The following is a 25507-nucleotide window of genomic DNA, read 5'->3' on the forward strand; positions in this document are numbered from 1 at the left end:
ATTTGATTGTGGCCACGCAAGATTCCTTTGCTATTTAAAGGCAAATAGCAAGTTTCTTTTCAGTTGGCCAATTTTGTAAACATTTAAAGTTTAATTTTGTAAAAATTTTAAAAATAACTTTGTTATACCCATTCAGAGGCATTCTCAGCAGGACAACTTAACATGAAGCAAGTTTTTATTATATTTTCAACAAAAACAATAGCAGTGACAGATTATTAATTTTTTCCCTTTTAATATATGGCTTTAGCCATATGAAATGTATTGCCTGAAAGTTATTTATTTGGAAATTTTTTATACTATTTGTGTCTTGAAAATCATAATATGTTGTCCTTATCAAACATAGATGGTATCTTGTACCCCCCAAATTTAAAGTATATATTTCACATGATTTACCATTCAGTTTAAGTATTTGTAGTATATGTTTTTTCCCATAGGTTATGGTTATATATAAATCTTTTTCATTCCATTTCCTTTGCACTTAGTTACAATACTAGCACAGTGTTCTCAGATGTATTTCTTAAATTTTTATCCTTTCCGCAAGTTCTCTTGGAATTCACATCTTCACATTTGTGTGTGTGTTTGGTTCAGCTGGCAGCCGGTCTGGATCTCCAGGAAGAGTTCTGACCACAACAGCCCTCTCCACTGTGAACTCTGGTGTTCAAAGAGTCCTGGTCAATTCAGCCTCCGCACAGAAGAGAAGCAAGATACCACGGAGCCAGGGCTGTAGCAGAGAGGCTAGTCCATCTAGGCTCTCAGTGGGTAAGATTTTCTACGTGAGACTTGGGACTTTTTATTTCTTCTGTGTTTCAGGTTTTGGTAGCATTGAAGACTGATTAGGCACTTTTAAGTTACAGGAAAACAACTTAAAATCCAAGGCAAAATGAAATATAGGTTATAAATTGAATTAGATAGTTTATCTTAAAAGTATAATTTATGTAAATTACTAATCTATTATTTTACCCTTCTAATCTAAAACAGTTAGAGGACTGTATTCAGGAAATTTAACCAGCCCTGACCGGTGTGGCTCAGTGGATAGAGCATTGGCCTGCGGACTCAAGGGTCTCGGGTTCTATTCTGGTCAAGGGCATGTACCTTGGTTGCGGGCACATCCCCATTAGGGAGTGTGCAGGAGGCAGCTGATCGATATTTCCTTCTCCCTCTCCCTCTCACTTCCTCTCTGTAAAAAAACCAATAAAAATATATATTTAAAAAAAAAAAGAAATTTAACCAAATTTCTGGTAATGCTTCATTTCTAGGAAGAGTTAACTTCTTCCCAACCTTAGAAAAACTTAAGTTATTGATCAGTTTTCAAGAAAGAAAAATAAAACCAAAATATCCAGAATACAAATTCTGTCTTCCGTTTTCTCCTTTTTGAATGCTGCTGATGCTCTGGCCAGCCCGAAGCAGTCGTATTCCTCGACCAAGTGTGAGTCAAGGGTGCAGCCGAGAGGCCAGTCGGGAGAGCAGCCGGGACACAAGTCCTGTCCGCTCTTTCCAGCCCCTCGGTAAGTATTTGGGCAGGTGTGAGGTGCATTGCTTTCCCCTTGTTGCTATCACCATGTGATAACCGCAGCGTAACCTGGGTTTAGCTTTCTGTATCAACTGTATCTTCACCTCTATCTCTTTTCTCCTTTTTTGAGGAAAGAATCAGGAGGAAATTTTATATTTGGGACATTCCTTTGACGTTTGTTTACCTTAAATGAGCAAGTTAGACATTGTATAAACAAATTGTCTTTATAATCTAGTAAATATCACACAGATTTAAACTACAGAATATTGAATTCAGTATTTTTCTTAACAAATAAACCCATAAAATTTAAATATAACATTTAGATATGTACTCTCAACTGAAATATGAACTGTTTGAGTACTTTTGTCCTTTTCAGCAGAAATATTAACATTTCAACTTAGACATTTGACTTCGGTTACTGGAAAGAGTGCTGCAGAATAATATATGAACTACCTATTAAAATGGGCAGAATTAACATTTTTATAGTATTTTCCAGTTTGTCATTTCCTGTATATTATATGACTCATGTCATGTCACTGCTGTAGAACCTATCTGTCTCTCATTATAGAGATTGTATTATAACCTTGATTATAATACCATGTAACATTATATTTACCTCAGTTATAAAAATGTTAAATGCTTTTCTTAAGCCTTTAGTATTTAGAATAATAGAAAGGCAGAATATTTTTCACTGAAACTCTTTAGGATTTCTGCATGGTCCTCTAACATTTTTAACTAGTACTTTGTTTATATGCACATACATGTAGCCATTTCAGATTTTTCTTTTAATTTTATAAAATTTAGGTAACTAATACTTGGAGAGCTACTCTTCAGACTTTGTGACACTTAAGTAGAACATAGGTCTTACTGTCTATTGGAATTATTTCCTTCGATAGACATGTTAGTATAGAATTTCTAGAGATTAATTTATTGTTCTCTGGGTCATTTGGCTCAAATATATCACTAGATTGTCCTTTACTGACCTAGAAAACCCCATTAGCTGGGGACACAGACAGGGATATCCTTAATCTTTGTTGTTTAGCCAAGTGTCCCAGGTGCCAAAGAGTTTCCCTTTCTGTATATTGCCAGAGATGTTTTTAATTCATATGCAGTAGTTTTAGTCTGTGGAGTATCTGTGTGTGTGCACATATGTACACACATACATTAAGAAGTAAAATAAATTACACATTTGTATAAAATAAGCGTGCACCTTCAAGAATTGAAGGAAATAGAGTGGGTATAGGGTTAAGAGCATATATTCTAGGGCCAGATGGCCTAAGTTCTTACCCCAGTTCTGTAACTTTTCTATACCTGGATGTCCTCATCTGTAAAACTAGCATAATTTGTAGCGTGTACTCAGGATTGTTTATAAAATGTGTAAATGAGAGAATGTACGAAAAACCCCTCAGAGAAGTGCCTGCCACCAGTGTTGCTGCTCCTGCACCTCTTCCCCTGAGGCTCTAATTGCTCACTTAGAAATAGTTCTGTTAGGCTCTAGGATCTTAGATTTTTTTAATGGTCTAACACCTGCATTTGTGTAATGATAATACTGTAGTATTATTAGGAAACACAAGATAAGAAGAAACAAAAACATGTGTCTCTACTTTAAAAATCTCTATAATAGATGCTGGGATCGGTGGTCCACAGCGCGACCTCGGCCGAAAAAAATAAAATAAAATAAAATCTGTATAATAGAGAGTAAAGGAAATTTACAACCAACAATTAATTAATTAATTAATTTAAAAAAAACAAGCATTGTTGCCCCACCCCTGTATTGTTCAGTGGTTAGAGCATTGGCCCATACACCAAAGGGTTGTGGGTTCAGTTCCTGGGCAAGGGCATGTACTTGGGTTGCAGGTTCAACCCCCAGCCCCAGATGGGGTGTGTGCAGGAGGCAACCAATCGATGTGTCTCTCACATCAATGTTCTACTCTCTCTACCTCTCTCCCTCCTTCCTTCCCTCCCTGCCTTTTCATTCCCTCCATCCTGTCCTCTCTCTCCCTCCCTTATACTCTCTCTAAAAATAATGGAAAAAATATCCTCAGGTGAGGATTAACACAATAACTAACTAACTAAAATAAAATAAGCATTGTTAATGTCTATTTTTAAGAGATATGTTGTCTAGCCATTAATTTTCTAGATTCATTTCAAAGCTTCCATTTGACAATTTAAGTCACTTAAATTTTAATAAAGGAAGCAGTTTTCCTGATTCTAATGAAATATCCTGTTTTAGTTAAGGATATTAAGTCTACTAATTATTTACTATAGTTTTAGAAGAACTTACTTTTATAGCCTTTTATTTACATACGAGAGACCCAATGCACGAAATTTGTGCAAGAGTAGGCCTTTCTTCCCCCAGCTGCCGGCACCGGCTTCCCTCTGGCACCCAGGACCCAGGCTTCCCTCCGGCCACCGGCAGGCACCTGGCACCCGGGCTTCCCTTGGAGCCCCAGCTTTGTCCGGAAGGTCATCCGAAAGGACGTCTGGTCTAATTAGCATATTATGCTTTTATTATTATAGACTAGAGGCCCGGTGCATGAATTCATGCATAGGTAGGGTCCCTCGGCCTAGCCGGTTATCGAGGCCTATTGGGGGGCTGGCAAGCCAGGGAGAGGGACCATGGGAGGTTGGCCGGCCGGCCGGGGGGAGGGGCCATGGGAGGCTGGCCGGCTGCGGGGAGGAATTGGCCGGCAGGGGGGAGGGGTTGTGGGAGGTTGGCTGTGGGAGTGCACTGACCGACTAAGGAGCAGCTCCTGCATTGGGTGTCTGCCCCCTGGTGGTCAGTGCACGTCATAGAGACCAGTCGTTCGGTCATAATGATCACTTAGGCTTTTATATAGATAGATAGATACTGCATAGTAAAGGTATCAGATAAGCCCTGTTTGTTACACAGGGTTTAGGAGTAGCATTCCCAGAGGTGAGGTTATCCCTCGTTCCCATTTTCTGCTGTATTTGCCTGTATTCTGCTCTCCTTACTTTATTTGGTGAATTTTTTTGTTGCCTCTAACTTGAATATTGCCATTTAACGGGTGGATTCCATAGCTTGCCATTTATTCAGTGGTAGCACATGGCCAGTGTGAGGGCCCTAAAACATCACAAATCAATCAGAGCTGAGCAAAGCTGAACTTCCCTGAAACTTGCACCCTTCGTTTCCATTTTTTTCCAGAACTAAGAAAGGCTTAAATTATGACAAGCACATGAGTGCTGTCTCTTACCCTGTTATCTTCACCAACAGGTAACTACTAATTACTTAAAGTTTTACAGAGATTTTCATCCATTAGGCATTGCTATATTGATTCAACTCTGTCTCACCATTATAGAAATTATTTCTATTGAGTAAAATTAAAACTAACTATATATGCCCAGCCAGTGTAGCTCAGCGGTTGAGCATAAAGCCAAGAACCAAGTGGCCATTGGTTCGATTCCTGGTCAGGGCACATGCCCGGGTTGTGGGTTCAATCCCCTCTGAGGGGTGTGTAGGAGGCAGCCAATTAATGATCCTCTCCCATCATTAATCTCTTCCTCTCCTTTCCTCTCTGAAATCAATAAAAATAAATTTTCTTAAAAAAAACTATATATGAGTATGTTTACTAACAATAAATGAATCATCTTTCAAGGTTTAATAAAGCATTTTGTGCAGCATTATTTCTGTTTAATCCTTTCCTCAATATTTTTTATCATTTTCTTATTCATTAAGTTCCTGAGGCAAAGGAAAGAGTGATTTATGAAACAAAAGTATTTTAACTGCTCTAATTAATATATCTGAAGAAGAGTAACTTTTAGAATAAAAGTAATATATTTTGTTAGATATCAAAATGAATTTTTTCCTGACTTATTTGTTTCTACATGTATGAAAAATACTGACTTTATGGTGATCTTGTGGATTTTAGGATCTAAAATTTTAAATATGCTAAATTTAGATTTAGCGAAACATGCCATAAGGGCATGGAGATGTTTCACACATTTCCGGGTTTTTTTAATATTAAATTTGTAATGTTCTTTCTTTGATGCTCAAATGTGCTTTAATATTTAAATAATCTACTGAATGTAGAACTTACAGTTTATGAACTATATGGAAAATGTTTATGTTAACATAAATGATGTATATTATCTTTTGAACAATGTGAAAATGGTAAGTGTGAGATACTAGTCCTTGAAAGAGTAAGATACTGAGGTATATCACATACAAGCGTGGCTTTGATCAGGTTAATTAATCTCTCTCTATGCTTTAGTTTACCTATTTATAAAATAGAATAGTAATAACTTTCATTGGGTTTAGGATTGGAGGAGATAGGATTATTATTGATTACTAGTTACCATAGTGGTTTTTTTTTAAACTACAGTGTTCATTTTTTTGTTTCATGCTTGTACTTTTGACATTTCCTTCCATTTGAATACTTATTTTGTCTCCTGTGGGATTGTCTGTCCCCTTAGGTGTAAGATCTGTTGTGTGTCAAGGATGATGTTGTATTGCTAATGTTCAGTTACCCTGTTTGGCAATATTCTGACCCTTAACTATTAAAAGTAATGCCAGTGTTAACTAACTCTCCTTGCCTGACTGTAGTGCTGCCACTATTCCTTGTTTCTGTGGTAATAGATGAGGTTTGTATGGTCCTGTTATTCCAGCCTCCAGACACCATTCCAGATCTACTGGTGCCCTCTACGCCCCCGATGTGTATGGGGCCTCAGGTGAAGGATGAGTACATTTTCACTCTCATCTGTGCATTCATCTCAGATTTTTGTCCCTTTCAGTTTCCATTGAATAATATTCATGTTTTAAAATCAATTTGTTTTTTATTTAAATTTAATTTGTTGGAGAATAAATCATTTGTGGTATTTTTATTTTCCTCCAAGTAATTTTTTCCCCTTTAGCAACCTTATTTGAACATTTTTTTCATTGGCAGATGGACATTTTTCTTTTGTATAATCTAAGTTATGTCATTTTAAATATAGAATTGTTTTATGTTCTCAGTTATGTACCTCATTTTTGTACATTAAAAAAAAAAAACCAAAATGGTGGATGAAGTGTTTTAATTGTGCATGATGGTATAGAAAGTGGCTAAGGGGGAGAACCCATCTGGTTTGTCTTCACATACCTCAGAATGTCAGGCACTTATTAGTAGGTACTTAACAAATACCAAGTGATATGTCTTCGTTGTAGAATGAATTCAGCCTGTCTTGAAGGAGAGGAGATAATAATTAGAGGGTTTTTTCTCTTGTAAAGTCCTGGTGTGGCTTCAGTGAACTTAATAATCATTATTGGTTTGAGGATTGAATTTGTTCTAGTCTCACCTATGTGGAGGAGATTGGCCCGACTAAGAGCTGGACTAATTACAATGCTACAGACTTGTAAGCTCCTGGTCGGCCAGCCATGCTTTCTTCCACCTTCTGATTGTGAATGTATTGTAACCACTGGTCTTTAAATTTAGTTTTTACAGATTGTCAGCAATTTTAATTGCCTTTACCATTTTTTGACCAAAAACTATATGTATCAGAAAATATTGTATTGCTTTTAAAATGCTTTCCCCATTGGTTTTTTTTTTCCCCCCTTAAGGATCTTAAAATTACTAACCTGACACTGTTAACATTTATGACTCTCTCAAAACTTTTTTCTTTCTTCTGATGAACTAGGTCCAGGATATGGGATCAGCCAATCAAGTCGACTGTCAGCTTCTGTCAGTGCCATGCGAGTCCTGAACACGGGTTCTGATGTGGAGGAGGCAGTAGCAGATGCCTTGGTACTTTTCTTTATTTTCTTATCTTTATAGATGTTCTAATTATGAAACTAACGTATGAGTAAGCCAGTCCACAGAGTCAGAAGGAAGGTGGGAAAATTCTTGTGGATTGAATCTAGGAAGATCAAATGCGAGCAGTGTTAAAAGCAGTATAATTAATTCTTGATCTTTATTTGGTCAGAAATTAAATGATGGCCAATAGTAATTGATAGGATATCAAAAATATAAATACTGATGTCTAATCTGGTGATGTGTTTTATGCACTATATAATACACAGAGTTAGGGCAGACAGATTAGAATATATACACTATGAGCATATAATTTCAAGGCTAAGTCAACCTTGAGTATTTGGAGATTGTTTTAGTTTGGAGTGGGATTTTGTTTAGTTTTTTACTTATTTGTATTTTCAGAGCTGAGAGAAAGTACAACTTCAAGATATATTTTAATTAATATATCTTTCTGGCTCTTTATGCTTGACACATATAAGTGAGCTTTAAAAACATAATGTACAGCCCTAGCCGGTCTGACTCAGTGGATAGAGCGTCGTCCTGAGGACTGACGGGTCCCAGGTTCGATTCCGGTCAAGGGCATATGCCTGGGTTGTAGGCTCGATCTCCAGTGTGGGGTGTGCAGGAGGTAGCCAATCAGTGATTCTCTCTCATCATTGATGTTTCTATCTCTCTCTCCCTCTCCCTTCCTCTCTGAGATAAATAAAAATATATTTAATAAATAAATAATAAAAACATAATGTACAGATGAAACTTTTTCATAAGACTGCGGTACATATATCACTGCTGTTTTTCTCATATAAACTTATGAAGAAAGTGTCATTTGAAACAATGAAAATAATGGACTTATTCAAGTTTCCCAAGTCAATTCAGTATGACACTTCCTTTTTCAAATTATATTAATCCCATGTGTGAGAAGCACTTTCTCAGTTTTATACCCAAAACTTACAAAAGGCCTCAACTTTGTTTTGAAATTAAAAATACATTGTACCTTTTAAAACTATACCTCAGTCTTAACCAGTGTTGATATAATATAGGTTCGCCAAAAATTTTTTTAAAAGTTTAAAAAAATATTTGTCATCACTGTAATGTAATAAATGTAATAATATATGTAATTCTGCTCTGACAATCTATATGTGCTTAATTTTTCCTTTTATCTCCGCCATTTGATTATTTTTAAATAAAGTAATGTAACTAGGTAGGAACTTGGTTCTCTTGGGCATTGGCTATATTGATCACGTCTTGTTCTGATGATATTAAATCAGTAAGATGTTTTAAATTTATGATTTTTCAATTCATATTTTCTAGTTTCTTTTTAAATAGATGATTTACCAGTTAAATTCTGCTCACATAAATTTTATGAATTGAATGAGGTTTTTATTGAAATATTACTTATAATACTAAGATGTTGAGATTTTGTGTTTGGCTTATATGGGGAATATTTAACCACCAGGGCTAAAAGCTAAATCCCAATAAATTGATTCTATCTACTTCCATTATTTGCATAGTATAGGTATTCCAGTTATAACTATCAGTTAGGAAAAGACTTTCCAAACCCAATTTGGACCTTGGAAAAAATTAAAGGAATAAAGTTAACTTTGGAAATAACAAAAGGATCCAAATAGAAGACTTAAATTGGGAAAACTGGTTAAGGAAATATTTTTGTGCTTACATATTTTTTTTGGACTAAAAGATATTGGTAAGATGAAAGATATAGCCTGCTAATAAGCTGTTCTTATGTATCTATATATTAAAAAGTTTAATGTTTCTGATTATGAGCATTATGTATTCCTACTTCATTGTGCTGTGTAGCAAAATGTTCTTCATTATTTTTAATTTTTCTCTTTAAAAATTTACTGCTCTCAGCTCTTAGGAGACATGCGGACTAAGGTATAGACATTGCTACTTTATGAACTCTTATGATACCGTAACTTTTTCTTTCCTTTATCACATTAACAGATGGTAGTATTCTATAAAAACTTCAAGTAGAAGTAATAAAATCTTTAGACATACATCTTGTCTTTTTTTATATGTATGATTAAGAATAGGTAGATATTGGGGTTCTCATCTTCTAAGCTTGAGTACTTCATACAAATAGATGATGTCATTCACACTGATTATCTTTAACAAAACTGATCCTGGAGCTCGACACAGAAAATGTCACATTACTGCTATTCTAAATTAAGTTGGCATCTCTGAATTAATATGAGGCATTTAGTGGTGGAAACGTCATTATATAATTTTTTAATTTGATTCAAATTATATTTCTTTTAGATTTTAGAATTTGGAGAATTTATAGCCATCTGGAACTATTTTAAATAATAGTGCTTAACCTGTATTGTAGAAATGTCTTCACCTCTCAGCAGCCTATATTCAGATATTAGATTACATAAAGATTTGCTTTTAATTTTCCTAAGGAAATCTCAAATAATCTATTCTCTAATTTCACTTTTGATATGCAAGGTATAATTAGCAGTTACATATATTAAATAATAAACATGTAAAGGAATCTAAATATTCTTTCTCATATTTATTCAAATAGATGGTATAGACACATTAGGAAAACAGAGGACCATCAAGGAGCTTGCCTCCTAAAAATAATAGTAAGCAAAACAGGTTCTCATCATTCTTTATATTTTACTTTTCAAGACGACATGAGGGTTGGGTATAAGGAAAGAAGGAGTGGAAGAGAAATGATAGTGGAGGTAAAAGAAGAGTAGAAGAAAGAGATGTAGATAGGAAAAATAGAACTTTACATGAGGTTTTTTTTTTTTTTTAATTTATTGTCCATTTCCTAATCCATCCTCATCCTTTAAAAAGGTAATATTTTCTTCTTACCAACTCAGATTTCCAGTACAGTTTCCGCTCATTTATAATTTGGTAATCCTTGATTTTCCAAGAAAAGAAAGAAAAGGAAAACCCACATTTTTTTTTATCATTTCCCACTTACATATCTGAACTTCGATAGAGTGTTATTCTGCTTCTACCACTTTCCATAGTTAAAGAATATTTCATCTTCTACTAAATCCTAAACATGGTTTTTGAAGGAAAACTAAATATTGACATTATATCATTAAAATATTTAGCAGCATGCTTTGTACTGATTTTAAAACAAAAACCAGTCCTTTTGTATCAGTGGAAATTGTGAAATACCAGTGTTCTTTTAGCTACCCCTACTAAGAATCTTTATGTATATAACAGAAAAAACCTGCTCGAAGAAGATATGAGTCATATGGAATGCATTCAGATGATGATGCCAACAGTGATGCGTCTAGTGCTTGTTCAGAGCGCTCCTACAGTTCTCGAAATGGTAGTATTCCTACGTATATGAGGCAGACTGAAGATGTGGCAGAAGTCCTCAATAGGTGTGCTAGTTCCAACTGGTCAGAAAGGAAAGAAGGCCTTCTGGGTCTGCAGAACTTACTAAAAAATCAGAGAACACTGAGGTGAGTTGTGTTATCTTAAAATAGTTGTCCTATTTAGCACTTTTTGACTTGACTTTGGTTTCTATAACACTTTAGAGCAGCGGTTCTCAACCTGTGGGTCGCCTAAGACCATCGGAAAACACATATATAATTACATAATGTTTTTGTGATTAATCACTATGCTTTAATTATGTTCAATTTGTAACAATGAAATTGGGGGTCACCACAACATGAGGAACTGTATTAATGGGTCGCAGCATTAGGAAGGTTGAGAACCACTGCTTTAGAGATACTGGTGTAGGAACAGACTTGTCCTGAGTTTAGAAGGTGGTATTAAAATATTTTCCTAATCTTCAGCCCTTTAGGACCATCTGTACTATTATACTAAGAAATTTTCAAATTCACTTAATCCATTTAAAGAAATATTTTTTTAAAAAATATTTTTTTCTGCCCTAGCCGGTTTGGCTCAGTGGATAGAGTGTCAGCCTGCAGACTGAAAGGTCCCAGGTTTGATTCCGGTCAAGGGCACATGCCTAGGTTGTGGGCTCGATCCCCAGTGCGGGGCATGCAGGCGGCAACCAATCAATGATTCTCTCTTATCATTGCTGTTTCTCTCTCTCTCCTCCTCCCTTCCTCTCTGAAATCAATAAAAAAAAATTATAAAAAAGAGATTTTTTTTCTTGATTTCGGAGAGGAAGGGAGAGGGAGAGAGAGATAGAAACATCAATGATGAAAGAGAGTCATTGATCAGCTGCCTCCTGCACGTTCCGCATTGGGGATTCAGCCTGCAAACCCAGACATGTGCTCTGACCTGGAATTGAACTGTGACCTCCTGGTTCATAGGGCTACACGCAACTACTGAGCCACACTGGCTGGACTAAAGAAACTTTTTTTTTTCTTTTTTTTTTTTAAATATATTTTATTGATTTTCTACAGAGAGGAAGGGAGAGGGATAGAGAGTCAGAAACATCGATGGGAGAGAAACATCGATCAGCTGCCTCCTGCACACCCCCCACTGGGGATGTGCCCGAAACCAAGGCACATGCCCCCGACCGGAATCAAACCCGGGACCTTTCAGTCCGCAGGCCGACGCTCTATCCACTGAGCCAAACCAGTTAGGGCAAGAAACTTTTTTAAAAAGATTTTTAAGTTGATTTTAGAGCAGTGCTTCTGAACCTTTCTAATGCCACGACCCCCCTCATGTTGTGGTGACCCCCAACCATAAAATTATTTTTGTTGCTACTTCATAACTGTAATTTTGTTACTGTAAACAATATGCAATTATATATGTGTTTTCCGATAGTCTTAGGCGACCCCTGTGAAAGCGTCGTTCGACCCCCAAAGGGGTTGCTACCCACAGGTTGAGAACCACTGTTTTAGAGAGAGGAAGGGAGAAGGTGAGAGAGAGAAACATTGATGTGAGAATGAAACATCAATTGGCTGCCTCCCTCGTGCCCCCTGCCGGAGGTTGAGCCTGCAACCGGGCATGTGCACTGACTGGGAATCAAACCAGGAACCTGTCAGTGCACTCATTGATGCCCAACCAACTAAGCCACACCGGCCAGGGCAAAAAACATTTTAAAAGGCAACTTTTTATTCACAAATAGAAGTTAAATGAAAAATGTTACTAATTTTTAAAATTAAAATAAATAAGATGCACAGAATATTCAAGCTGACTGGTTTATTAAAATTCATTCCTGATAACTTTCAGTGTGAGGAAAGAATTAATGTTCACTTGAAAATTAAGCTATATTCTTAGTGTTTGTGTAACGTGAATTTAAGAGTAATATGAAATGGAATTGGAATGAATTTCTCTAAGGAGAGAAGTTTATATAGGTTTTTAGTTTGTGGGGGGTTTTTTTGTTTTGTTTTTTCAGTTTTGTTTATTTTCCTGATAGCTTTTGCTTGCTTTTCCCCCTGAATTCTTATCTTTCATCTGTGTAATGTTTTAAACCTCTATAGTCTTCCCTTTTAAGAGCCTAGTTTCAGATAATTTGTAAGTTTGAGTGTGGTGGATAATAAAAGGTTACTTTCTGACTTGATACCAGGGTTTTATTAGCTGCGTATTTATTTTAGGAAGTATTAGCACTAGATAATTTAAAATGAAAATTTTTCTATATACTATCTAATATAGTTTAATGTTTGCATATCATATTTCAGGAGTCACTACAGTAAGTCACTGTAATATTGTCCCCAGTCCCATCAGAATTAGGGTAATATTAGGTTCAGTATATCATCTTAAATGGCAAGGGAGGAGGCATACTTGAGAAAGATTTTAACCCTCAATGACAGAATTTAAGAAAACATGTTGGCATTTAAAAGGATAAGCTTCTGGGAATGACATTTGTACCGTTTTCCCTGTCATGCTACATTAATGAAGTATAATTCTATTCTCTTATAACTTTCAGCTTTTAAAATAAAGTGGGTTGCAACAGAATTATTATTGTATTTATATATTTATATTTAGCTCTAACAAGTAAATCCTACAAATTTCTCAGTTTTGAGGGCTTATTTTTTTTAAGCCCAATTATATGTAAGGTTATTTTAAATGACTTCTTCCTATAGCAAGATATTAATTAGCCACTTTATTATTTTGACAGTCGAGTTGAACTGAAAAGACTATGTGAAATTTTCACAAGAATGTTTGCTGATCCTCATGGCAAGGTATGTTTTAGTATTTAAGATTATTTACTCCTGTAGATGTCATTTGTATATTGCCCAGAAAAGAAATAAAATAATAACAAAAAAAACACAAAAATCCATTTTTATTATTGCCCTAGAATTGTAATAATCTTTTCAAACATAATTGAAATTGTTTTCTATCATACATAATTTAGAAGTTGCTCTCTGGTAATCATTTATGTTTCTTGGAAGAGTGATTGTCTAAGACTACAAACTGAAGGGTATAGTAACAAGCAGGACTCTTATAAATTAGTCAGGATGAGTGTATGTATTTGTATTTAAAAACATTCCACTATTTATAAAGGAAATAATTGGGGTAAGTTTGTAACTTTTTATTCAGTTTTCTTCTGTGATTATTACAACATTAATATAACATATACTATCTTAAAAGAACAGTTTTGTAGAAAAGAAATTTATTAAATAACACAAAAACACAAAATATGGCTTTATCCATAGTTCGATAGTAATCTGAAAGAAGCAATTTGTATATTGAAATAGTCCGTAAAATTTTTAGAATGTTGTTCAGTTTTTAGTGTCACTTAAAACATATTTGATTAAGTACTTCTACATAATCTGCATATGTATTGTGAAATTTTGGTTTACTTTGATGGATAGTACTGTTGTAAAATGTATTCATTTATTTTGTTTTCAGCAGTGTATTTGACAATGGTGAAACTTTATTATATATCTTCCTTTAGGACAGACACCAGGTATCTACATGAGCATTTCTAACCCAGATGAGAGGGAGATGTGGAAGGGAAATTATAAGAAAAATATTAATGAATTTCACTTTACTGTGTGTTGTTTGTTTTGTTTTTTTCATTTTATTGTTGCACATATCATTTTCTCTTTTTTTCTATCTCTGATCTTTTCATTACTTAACAACACTGGTTAAAAATATTAAAATCCCACTTTAATCTAAAATCCAGCTAAAGATTAAAAATTACCTACATTTTAAAATAGTACTTTTAAAATAGTATCCTCTATCAGAAGGTATATTTATTTTATCCAAGAATGTAAAAATCTCATTAAAGACAAAGATTAAAGCAGTTTATTTAATAAAACTTTAAAAATTTTATAACTCTCGCCCTAGCTGGCTTGGCTCAGTGGATAGAGCGTCGGCCTGCGGACTGAAGGGTCCCAGGTTCGATTCCGGACAAGGGCACATGCCTGGGTTGCGGGCTCGATCCCCACTGGGGGGTGTGCAGGAGGCAGCCAATCAATGATTCTCTCTCATCATTGATGTTTCTATCTCTCTCTCTCCTCCCTTCCTCTCTGAAATCAATAAAGAAATATATTAAAAAAAATTTATAACTCTCAAACTGTAGGTAGGTAACTGTACCATTTTATACTGACATTGATTGGTACCACTATTTACAGCTGTAGGACTTGCCTTAATGCAAATTTTTTTATAAATTCTGATCAAATTAACTGTTGATGTACTTTGTTGGCAATACAAGCCAAAGGACAAGACAGTTATGATCTGTGTGGACTTGTTTTCTAAAATGATATTTTAATTAATAATCTGTACAACTTTAAAATGAAAAGTTTTAAAACATCTTCAATAATTTATTCCTCCTGGAAGGTAGAAGACTGAGCCTGGTTTATTTCTAGAAGTCACAATTTTTGATTGTCAAGACAATACTGCAGTTTAGTTGGATGCTACAATTAACATGAAGTAAGGAGAAACACTTTTTAAGAGTCTCTTGGAAATAAAATAAGAAAGCTGAGTTTGATGCTGGTAAAGGAACTATTTGGCCTCCCTTAGTAGATGTGGAGAACCAGCTACAGCCCTCCCTAGAATTGTCAGGAAGGGGACTTTTTAGTTTTTCCTCGTAGAATTTTATAACAATTCTTAGTGACCCATCTGGCTTTGTTTGTCTGGTTTGATTTTTTGTTAGTTCAGTGAGGACAAATGTAATTGGAAGATTTTTGCTTAACTCGTTTTTGGTGATTGTCCAAGGGAGGCTCTGCCAGTAATGTAATTTACTAGGATAAACAAGCTATATCACTATAGTGAGTTTAAAGGTTTGATTTCGAGTTTTAGCATTATGTCCTGATATTATTAAAATAGCAGATATTTCCCCACCCCTTTTTATTTATTTTTTTTAATATATTTTATTGATTTTTTTACAGAGAGGAAGGGAGAGGGATAGAGAGTTAGAAACATCGATGAGAGAAACATCGATCAGCTGCCTCCTGCACACCTCCTACTGGGGATGTGCCCGCAACCAAGGTACATGCCCTTGACCAGAATCGAACCTGGGACCTTTCAGTCCGCAGGCCGACGCTCTATCCACTGAGCCAAACCAGTTAGGGCTCCCCACCCCTTTTTAAAATGTATCTTTATAAAGTGTCAACAGCTGCTGCACCTTCCATATCAAGCAACTGTTTTTTATACTTTTCTTTCAAATACAGTTTTGTTCTTTATCAAGAGTCTGTAAAGGGCCAGATAGTAAATAAGGCTTTGTGGGCCAAAATTATCTCTGTCATAACTATTCAACTCTGCCATTAATAGCATGAAGGCATCCATAGACAATGTATAAATAAATGAAGATGGCTGGCTTGCAATAAAACTTTATGAATATTGACATTTTAGTTCTCATATAATTTTCATGTGTCACTAACTGGCCTATTGACTTAAAAAAAATTTTTAAATATAAACCATTCTTTTACAGACTGCAGTTTGCTGGCTCTTGTTCTATATCAACTCTTTAAGTTACTGACACTAAAATAGAAACATAGAGTTAAGACCCTTTAAGTCCTGGCTGGGTAGCAAAGTTAGTTAGAACATCGACCCTATACGCCAAGGTTGCAGGTTGGATCCCTGATTAGTGCACATACTAGTACAAGAATCAACCAGTGAATGCATAAATAAATGGAACAACAAACAGATGTCCCCTCCTTCCCCCTCTCTCAAATCAATTCTTTTTAAATCCTCACCCGAGGATATTTTTTCATCGATTTTTAAGGAGAGTAGAAGAGAGAGGGAAAGACAGAGAGAAACATCGATGTGAGAGAAACACATCGATTGGTTACCTCCTGCATGAGCCCCGACCAGGCTTTGGTCCTGATGAGAAGCCTGCAACCAAGGTACATGCTCTTGACCGGAATTGAACCCGGAACCCTTTGGTCCACAGGCCGACGCTCTATCCACTGAGCCAAACCGGCTAGGGCCAATTTTTTTTTTTTAAAGACCTTTTACTGAAGGGGCTCATGCTACTGGTTGAAGGTTGGAACGATATACTTGAGCCCCTGCTGGAGATGAAACCATCCCTGTGTATTCCTATATATCCCAGCCATTCTCCATTTCTGACCTGTGATTTTTGTCTAACTATTCAGGGCTGCCTGGTAATTCTCTTCCTCTCATCTTTCTCTTCTGTCCTCCGTGGAGACCGTGTCAAATAGTCTGTCCTCAAAAATCAAGCCCTGTTCACCTCCCCACCCATCTCATGCCCCAAGTAGATGTCCTGTCCTCTTACTCCATTTCCTAACTCTAAAACAGCAAACTTAACTACACATCAACCCATTCTTCCTACCTTTCTTCCTATTGAAATGGAAGGAGGGCTTACTTTGAAGTTGTTGTTTGGCTACATAAATACAATGTGTGTCCTGTGTCTTGATAATATGGTCTCATCAGCGTGGTCAGGAATTTCTCATAAATTTTAGTTTGTTGATTGCCATACCTTTTTGTTTTTCAACTTTGTTATGAGTTTATTCAACGAGTCCTTTCTGTCCTTTTAAGGACTGTGCTGTGGGAGAGGAGGAAGAGGTCTGGTTTTCCCCTTCTGTTGTGCCTGACTTAGTCTCTTTCACACCATTTCTTCTGCTCTTATTTTCAGACACCTATCTCTCTGCTTGTGTTAGAAATGTTAGTGTTGACTTAGAGACTGTCTTAGGCCCTCTTCTTTCAACTTCATACCTTCTCTGAAGAATAAATTACCCGCTTCATTTTAATGACTCTCAAACATGTCCTTAAAGCCCGTTTTTCCTCCTGAACTTTTAGTCACATGACTACAGGTCATCTTCAGCTTCAAAGCTATTCTTTCTCATGCACTGGTTTATCTCATACAATGAAACCACTGTCCCCTCATTGCTTAAGTGAAGAATTTGGGCATCATTCTAGAAACTTCCCTCAATCTTTTCTTTTTTTTTTTTAATTATAATTTTATTGATTTCAGAGGAAGGGAGAGGGATATATAGAAACATTAATGATGAGAGAGAATCATTGATCGGCTACCTCCTGCACACCCACACTTGGGATCGAGCCCACAACCTGGGCACATGCCCTGACTGCGAATTGAACCATGACCTCCTGGTTCATAGGTTGATGCTCAACTACCATGCCATCCGGGCTTCACTCAATCTTAATTGATTCGACCGTTCAGCAGTTCTCAACCTGTGGGTCGCAACCCCTTTGGCGGTCGAACGATCCTTTCACAGGGGTCGCCTAAGACCATCCTGCATATCAGATATTTACATTACGATTCATAACAGTAGCAACATTACAGTTATGAAGTAGCAACGAAAATAATTTTATGGTTGGGTCACAACATGAGGAACTGTATTTAGAGGGCCAGAAGGTTGAGAACCACTGGTTTAAATAATTCTCTATTCCCACTACTAATTCAGGGCACCATCATCTTTTGCCTGTTGTACCTCCTCTCCACCTTTTATCCCTGAATTCTCCACACTGCCTTCTTTAGCAATCTTTCTAAAAGGTAAATAAATCTTCTCTACTAGCTTACAGCACTTCAATGACTACTCAAGAAAATGTTCAAACAAAGCCTATCGTTTTGGCTTGTTATTGCCTCTTCATCTCAACCCCGCCTGCATTGTTCATTTCCCCACATGTGCCAGCACTTTTCCCTATAGCTTTAAGTATGCTATCAGGGACACTTTTTTTTTAAGTCTGGGTTAACTCTTTACGCTGAATTGAAATCACTTCTCTGCAAGCTCACAGGGCAGAAACAGTCTGAAGCCTTGCCCCCAGAATGGGCCCTAATGTTGGGGAGATACCTCACACCATGAGCATGATTGGGTGGGTTTTCCCATGTTCTAGGTTGAAGTCAGCATATCAGTCTCTATGCTAATAGCTTCTGGATAGTAGCCGGCTTCCATGATAACTGAAAGTTCTCCTCTTCCCCAGCATGACAGACCACCTGCTGTCCCCGCAGGAAAGGGATATTAGAAAATCAAATTATGAGCATCCATGAAAGTCCCATCTCCTTTCATCCCTTCGTCACCCGCTGTAGCCCCCAGAATGTTTTCTTCTGATATATGTTAGGGTAAGGATATGAGCCCAACTAAAATGTCAGGCAAACTCCATTGTACAGTGCAGACGTCCCAGAAAGGAAGGGTTAGAAAAGAGCTCTTTCTGAATACAGTTGAAATAGATGCTGGATTCCTTTCCTGGGACAGAAGTAATGTACCAGGTATTTGGTAAATAGAGTTTGCAGGCTGAAAATATTTGATATCTATAACTTGATAAATAAACTTTTTTTTACTTCAGATACCAGTATGGAAGTAAGGGATCCACAATACATGTGTGACAGTAATTTAGACCATAAAGTTACAAATGTATAATTTAAAGCCCCTTAATAATTGTATAAGAGAAGCAGTACACGCAGTGATAACAAATATGCATAGTGGAGCTAGATTGCTTAGGTTCAGATTGGACCTCCAACACTTATTAGCAGTGTGTGCCTTGGTTTTCTAATCCTATATAAAAAAAGCCTAATGTGCAAATTTTCCCCTCGACCAGGAGGCGGGGCCAGCTGGCCAACTGCCCACCGCCCCTCCCCCCAGTCAACCCCCACCCCTACCCCAATCAGGGGTGGGGCTGGCCAGCCAACTGCTTGAGGCCCCTCCCCCCAGCTGGCCCGGCCGATCAGCCCCAATCGGATTGGGCTGGCCAGACCCCACCCATGCACGAATTCGTGCACCGGGCCTCTAGTCTGTAAAATAGAGTTAATATAGAGTAATTCCCACCTCATATTATTGTGACAATGATTAAGTGAATTAATATCTATAAAGCCCTTAGAACACAGCAAGCATGATAAAAGTTTTTAAAAACTAAATTAAATTTAATAAGTTTGAAATATTAAGGAATTCAGGGATGATTTTTATTTTGACTGCTCTAGACCCATTTTCCCCTCAAGTGTAAGGAGTGTCATGCCAAAAGCTATTCTATGTTCTAGCATTTATCTCTGAAGGAACTAGTTGAAAAGATCCACCTTCACTGAGGTGCTTGTTTTCAGTTGGCATTTTATGATCTGTGTGGTCCATTCTACCTCTTGAAGTCACGCTCCTGTGTCTTGAACAGCGAGGGTAGAAATTCAGCCTGGGACTACTAAAATGGGACACAGTTGAGCACCCTGGACGGTCACATCTGGTCTCCTAGAGAGTATTCTAGGTACTGAGCTGCCTATGGTCCTAGGGTCAGGAGACCATGACACTCGTCTTATCTGGGAAAAATTAAAAGTTGTAGTATAAACACTTAATTTTTGCTTCCAAACAATAGTAATTGTTCCAAGCCTTCACAGAAATAATTTGTAAAGCTATTGCTTCTGAGGAGGAAAAAATAAAGAAAAATTCTGGATGCCATGCTTTGGGAGCAAATGTTGGCAGTGTCCAGAAGTGGGGGCAGGTGTCTGTTAGTTTTAGATTCTTTCTAGAAGTTGAGCCTCAAGGATATAGGGTCTGGGAAAAGGGATTTTTTTTGTTTTTAATTTCCTTGATAAGGAGATGAGAGAGAAAGACAGGAAAATCACATGCTCTTTTTCCATACTACTCATTGAGCTCTTGTTTTAAAAACTATTTTGAGTTTATCATACAACTGAAAAACATTTGTCACTTTTATTTTCTAAGTGTTTTTCTTCCATACAGGAACTTTGCATTGATGGCGACTAATTTGTGTGTTTTTCTTTTTTTTTCTTTTTTTCTTTTTGCATGCTGTCCCCTGTGTTGGAACTCTCAATAGAGAGTAAGTTGGTTCAATATTTGTTGGAAACCTAACTTTACTGCATGACTGTGCAATTAACCCTTTTTCTCTATTTTCTCTCCCGAAGAGTTCATGCAGTGTTGGACCCTTTGCAATCCACGAAATGCTATTCGCAGTTATGCAAGCTGTCATTCTGTTTGGAGATGTGCTTTTTAATCTACTAATTAATCTAATTTGATTATGTTCTTCTGTTCTGTATTTGATGACTGGCACACCTAAGATACAAGCAAGGTTAAGAAAAGGCTGCCTCAATTGTAATAGCTCAAATATTATAATTTTTTTCCAATAAGTTATATTTGTGAGATTTGTGGGAGCATAAATTGATTCCATTGAAGTTTGGCTCCATTTAATTATTAATACATAATTTCCAAGTTTCACAACTTTTAAAAATTTAGTTCCATACACCCCATATGTACTTTCTAATATTATAATGTCATTCCTTAAGAGCAAACAGAGCAATGATTCTCAACATTTTCTTCAAATTTTTAGCCCTAGTATTATATTAGCATATTCACTTTTCATTTTCTCCGTTAATCATAGATAAGGAAATAGGAGACTATCAACATCTGAGAATAAACTCTTTGTGATAGGGCAATCAAGTAAGAAATATTATGTGAAATTCCCAATATAATTTTTTAGATTGATACATGTAGACGACAGCTATATATTACCAGTTAGTAAGTACGATTGATAGGATATAAGTATTTTGAAAAATAATAATATAGTTCTATATTTAGAAAAATATCAATACCATGTTTACATTTTTATTCAGCTATGCTCACATTATATCTAATCAAAAGAACTTTTTACTTAGGAGACCCGGAGAAGTCTCTTTTTAAAATATATTTTTATTGATTTCAGAGAGGAAGGGAGAGGGAAAGAGAGATAGACACATCCATGATGAGAGATAATCATGGGTCAGCTGTCTCCTGCAAGTCCCCCACTGGGCATCGAGTCCACAACCCAGACATGTGCCCTTGACCGGAATTGAACCCGGGACCTTTCAGTTCACAGGCCGACACTCTATCCACTGAGCCAAAACAGCTAGGGCCTGGAGAAGTCTTTTTGAAGGAAATAGCAATAGCTTGACAGGATCATCAACTTTGGATATGTTAACATGAGAAGAAAGAAACTGCTGGGCTAGCTTGAGTCCAGAGAAGTGGGAGATTCAGAAAGTTTATAGGAAAGAAAAAGAAGTTAAATTTGGCTGAGATAAAGGGAGTCTTACATATCTTCCCTTCATTGGAGAAAAAAGCTTACCTACCAGTTAATTACAAGGCAGGTTTCCCTTAGGAAATAATTCTCACTCTTCAAGGAACTTTTCCTACGCATTCATTGAACAACTTTATACTTGATCCTCAGCCTCTAATAACCTTGAACTTGGTTCAAATACATGATGCAAGACTGTAAAAAAATGTAGTCTTTATTCTAAAATCTTCTATATTCCAGATGGGAAAATAATGTAAATATAGAAAAAGTTAAAAAGCACCAAAAAGCTAGTCCCACCACAAGTTTCAAGTAGGGAGAATCAGTGGCTATTATCCAAGAAGTTTCTAGGCTGGGATGTAAGTGGTAGTAGTAAGTCACATACTGTGTGTAAATAGAGTGAGTGGGGAGTATGGAAGGAAACTAGGAGTGTATATGAGATGTGTTCAGGGAAAAAGAGTTGCCAGATAGTCCAAGAACAGTTTGGAGATGTCTAACTAATGCCTCTAAGCATTTGAGACATTATCCTATAGACAGTGAAGGTGGGGACATTAAAAATTTTTGTTTATATCAAAATAGTGATATTACAATTTTATGGTGAGAAAGAAGCATGATTTGGCCTGCTACCTATTTTGTAAATGAAGTTATATTAGAACACAGCTATGCTCACGTGTTTGCATACTGTGGCTGTGCTTCAACAGCAGAGTTAAATAGTTGTGACAAGCACCATCATGTGGCCTGCAAAAGCTTAGAACATGTACTATCTAGTCTATTACAGAAATGCTTTTTTCACCCGGGTATACAGAAATAGAAAAACTAAAGTCAGCCTACTACAAAACCCCAGACCTGGTAAGAAAGGCCTGGTGCCTACAATGATGGTGTGATTGATAGATTGAGGAAGGCCAAAAGAGAAAACTATTCTAGAAGTCATGAGACCTAGTAGGCTACGTCAGAAAGGCCCTGTCAAGATCATACTTCCTTTTAAAAGAGAATCGGGGAAGACTGGCTCTTAAATCAACCCACATTGGGGATGCAAAGGAAAATGCCTGGCAACAAGAATGGAAGAAGAAGGGAAATAATAAGAGTAAAGCAGTATCAAGCTTCAGAATGGCCAAGCATACTAAGTTCATGAAAAGCTACTACATTTCACAATTAAAAGGTTATTGGTGGGAACATTAGGATGGAAATTGAAGGAGAAATTCTTCAGACAGTGTCTTTTGCATCTGTAAGGAAAGGATTTAAGTGAGAATATATAGTGGAGGAGACCATACTTTAGAGAGCAAGAATACAGAATAGAAAGATTAGTGTTACAAAGGAAATGGCTCTTTTAAAAAAAAAAATAGATTTTTTATTGATTGGAGAGAGGTAGAAATATCAACAATGAAAAAGAATCATTGATCGGCTGCCCCCTGCACACCCTCTACTAGGGATCGAGCCAGCAGCCTGGGCATGTGCCCTGACCAGGAATCGAACTGTGACTTCCTGGTTCATAGGTCGGCACTCAACCACTGAGCCATGCCTGCCGAGCGAAATGGCTTTCTTTTACAGAGACAATTATTGGAAGGATATCTGTAAATGAAATCAAAGTAGGAGAAAAGTGAATGGAGAATTCTATGTTGAATGACAGTAAAGTAGATAAGCTAAGTTACCTAGCAATAGAATGAATGGAACACAACCGAAAACCAGCTGTGGAAACCTTGGGCAAGTCACTTTTCTGGTTCTCTTTCCTAAGAACCAGATAAAATTGGAGAGTTGACCTAGGCATTCGAATGTGCATAGTTTTCAGAATGGATTTTGGTATAGTGAAAGCTTAAACTTGGAGTCTTCAGGAAAAGAGGCAAGAATTAAGAAAGTGGCATGCTGGTAAACCAGGTTTGGGAGAAAGGCAGGAAGCCCTGATCTATAGTGTTTGCTATAATTTCAGAAGTGTAAGTACTCCCACAATGGCTTATTTCAAGCTACCAACCAGCTCACAAAATTCATGAATATTCAATAATCTACTTTCTAAGTAGGTGCTGACTATCTCCAGCACACCTGGCTGAATAGATTTGTCAGGTACCAGTAAAAATGAGTACTAGATTAGATTCATGCATTTGTCGGAGAGTAGGTCTAGTGAAATTCAACAGTATTCTGGGCCCTGAATTGAGGGCTAGAGGCCAAGTTTTGAATCTAATAGAAGCCAGGCTGTTTGGCTGTGGCTGTGGCTGTGGGGGTGGGACAGAAGTTAATGACTCTGCATTGTGAATTAGAGCATTGTTGAAGCAGATGCTAACTGCGGATCAGAGTACTAGAAAATTTTAAGTACAGTCATAGTTCCTGCTTTTACAAATACAAAGCATCTTTAGCAAATAATGAAAGTGTGTACTTTCTAATTCATACAATGTTAAAGCTTAGTTAAAATTTTGATAGAAAAAAATCCTTCATTTCTAACAGGAAAAATGGGAGTTTATATATAATTATATAAAGGAAATTCAAGAAAGAAAGTATGTATTGAGAACAAAATTTTTAATTTTCAAATTAAAATAGTTACTTTCAGATTAACTTTTTTAAGCCATAGTTTTTATAACTTGTGATTATAAATTGTCTCAATACAGCATGCCTGACATTGTCTTAAGAGTTTTTTTCCTATTTACCTAGAAACAAATTTTCCAGTATGCTGTGGAATTTCTTGTAAAGAGATATAATACACATTAAGTAAGTCACTTTTCATAAGTATTTTAATGACATACATCACTTATGAATACTAGCGTTTCTTCCCTTAAAATATTTTTCATCTTACAAAATTTTTTAAACTAGTGTGTTAATATTAGAACCAGGTATAAACCAATCAATAGAAATGGAGACTAGGACTTTTTAAAAATCATTACAATTTAAATGTAAATTTGTATTCTGAATTTACATATTTTAGTTATAGTTATCCCAAATCATTTAAAATTACTTTTGGGGCAGTTTTAGTAAGTAATATATCTTATAACAAAACAAAAAATCTGTGACAACTGACTTTTTGAGAATCTAAAGAGCCTTTAATTAGCCCATTATGTCAGAATGACCGGATGCTTTAAGGTAGCTGTCAGCATAGTCATCTTCTGATGACTCAGAGCCACTCTTCATAAGAATTTAGGGCCAGTGAAACTATAGGTAGTTTCTTGCCCTAAATTTCAGATGAAATGGATTTCAGTTTAATAAGTCTAAGCTATAGGTGTGCCAGTCATTATGGCCAAAGTTTCTTTACAAGTGATGCTGCATGGAGTAGCTAATTGTCGAACTTCAGCAGAAGTTGGATAACATTTCAGATGTACTCTTGTATCACAGAGTCCAATGAAAAGCAAGAGAGATTATTTTTCTGCTTGGCTGCCAATCGCTGTGCCTCTGATTCCTTTATTCCTTTCTATTTCAGTTTGAGTTGATCATAAAGGTCAATATTTCCTCCTTTTTCTCCCTCCTCCCCTGTTTATCAACTGTAGGTATTCAGCATGTTTTTGGAGACTCTAGTGGACTTCATACAAGTCCACAAAGATGATCTTCAAGATTGGTTATTTGTATTGCTGACGCAACTACTAAAAAAAATGGGTGCTGATTTGCTTGGGTCTGTTCAGGCAAAAGTTCAGAAAGCCCTTGATATTACAAGGTAATATTTTCTTTATATATTTCAAGTTTACCTGATAATAATTGGACTATTTAGTTCCTGTGTTAAAAGTTCAGATATGTAAGTCTTTTCAAACCATTTGAACTGCATAGGCTCCATTTTAAAATTGTTAGTGAGGCCCACTCGTGTATATTTCCTGCAACATTGGTCCTTAAATCAAACACTGCTTTTATAAAAATTTTATTAACATTTGTTCAGTATTTAAGGTAGTATTTTGTTGTAATTAAGATATATCTGCTAACTCGAGTTGAAGATTTTATTCAATTTAATGTAGAAATAAATTATTTTCTA

At 36.3% G+C, this 25507-nt stretch overlaps 1 protein-coding gene across 19 annotated transcripts in view; it reads left to right on the forward strand.

Moving 5' to 3' along the window:
• CLASP2 (cytoplasmic linker associated protein 2) overlaps nucleotides 1-25507 on the forward strand; it is a 179859-nt gene that overhangs the window by 124651 nt on the left and 29701 nt on the right. For 13 of the 19 annotated variants that reach the window (XM_023752930.1, XM_023752926.1, XM_023752928.1 and 10 more), the window contains 8 exons: nucleotides 589-759; nucleotides 1398-1505; nucleotides 6137-6199; nucleotides 7142-7248; nucleotides 10456-10700; nucleotides 13280-13343; nucleotides 15518-15520; nucleotides 25035-25198. In XM_023752930.1, coding sequence (XP_023608698.1) covers nucleotides 589-759; nucleotides 1398-1505; nucleotides 6137-6199; nucleotides 7142-7248; nucleotides 10456-10700; nucleotides 13280-13343; nucleotides 15518-15520; nucleotides 25035-25198 — 925 coding nt within the window. The remainder of the gene's footprint in view (nucleotides 1-588; nucleotides 760-1397; nucleotides 1506-6136; nucleotides 6200-7141; nucleotides 7249-10455; nucleotides 10701-13279; nucleotides 13344-15517; nucleotides 15521-25034; nucleotides 25199-25507) is intronic. The other 6 variants (XM_023752917.1, XM_023752922.1, XM_006087552.3 and 3 more) reach the window with 5 other exon arrangements.

This window comes from Myotis lucifugus, unplaced genomic scaffold (genome assembly GCF_000147115.1).
Source record: "Myotis lucifugus unplaced genomic scaffold, Myoluc2.0 scaffold_39, whole genome shotgun sequence".
NCBI lineage: Eukaryota > Metazoa > Chordata > Mammalia > Chiroptera > Vespertilionidae > Myotis > Myotis lucifugus.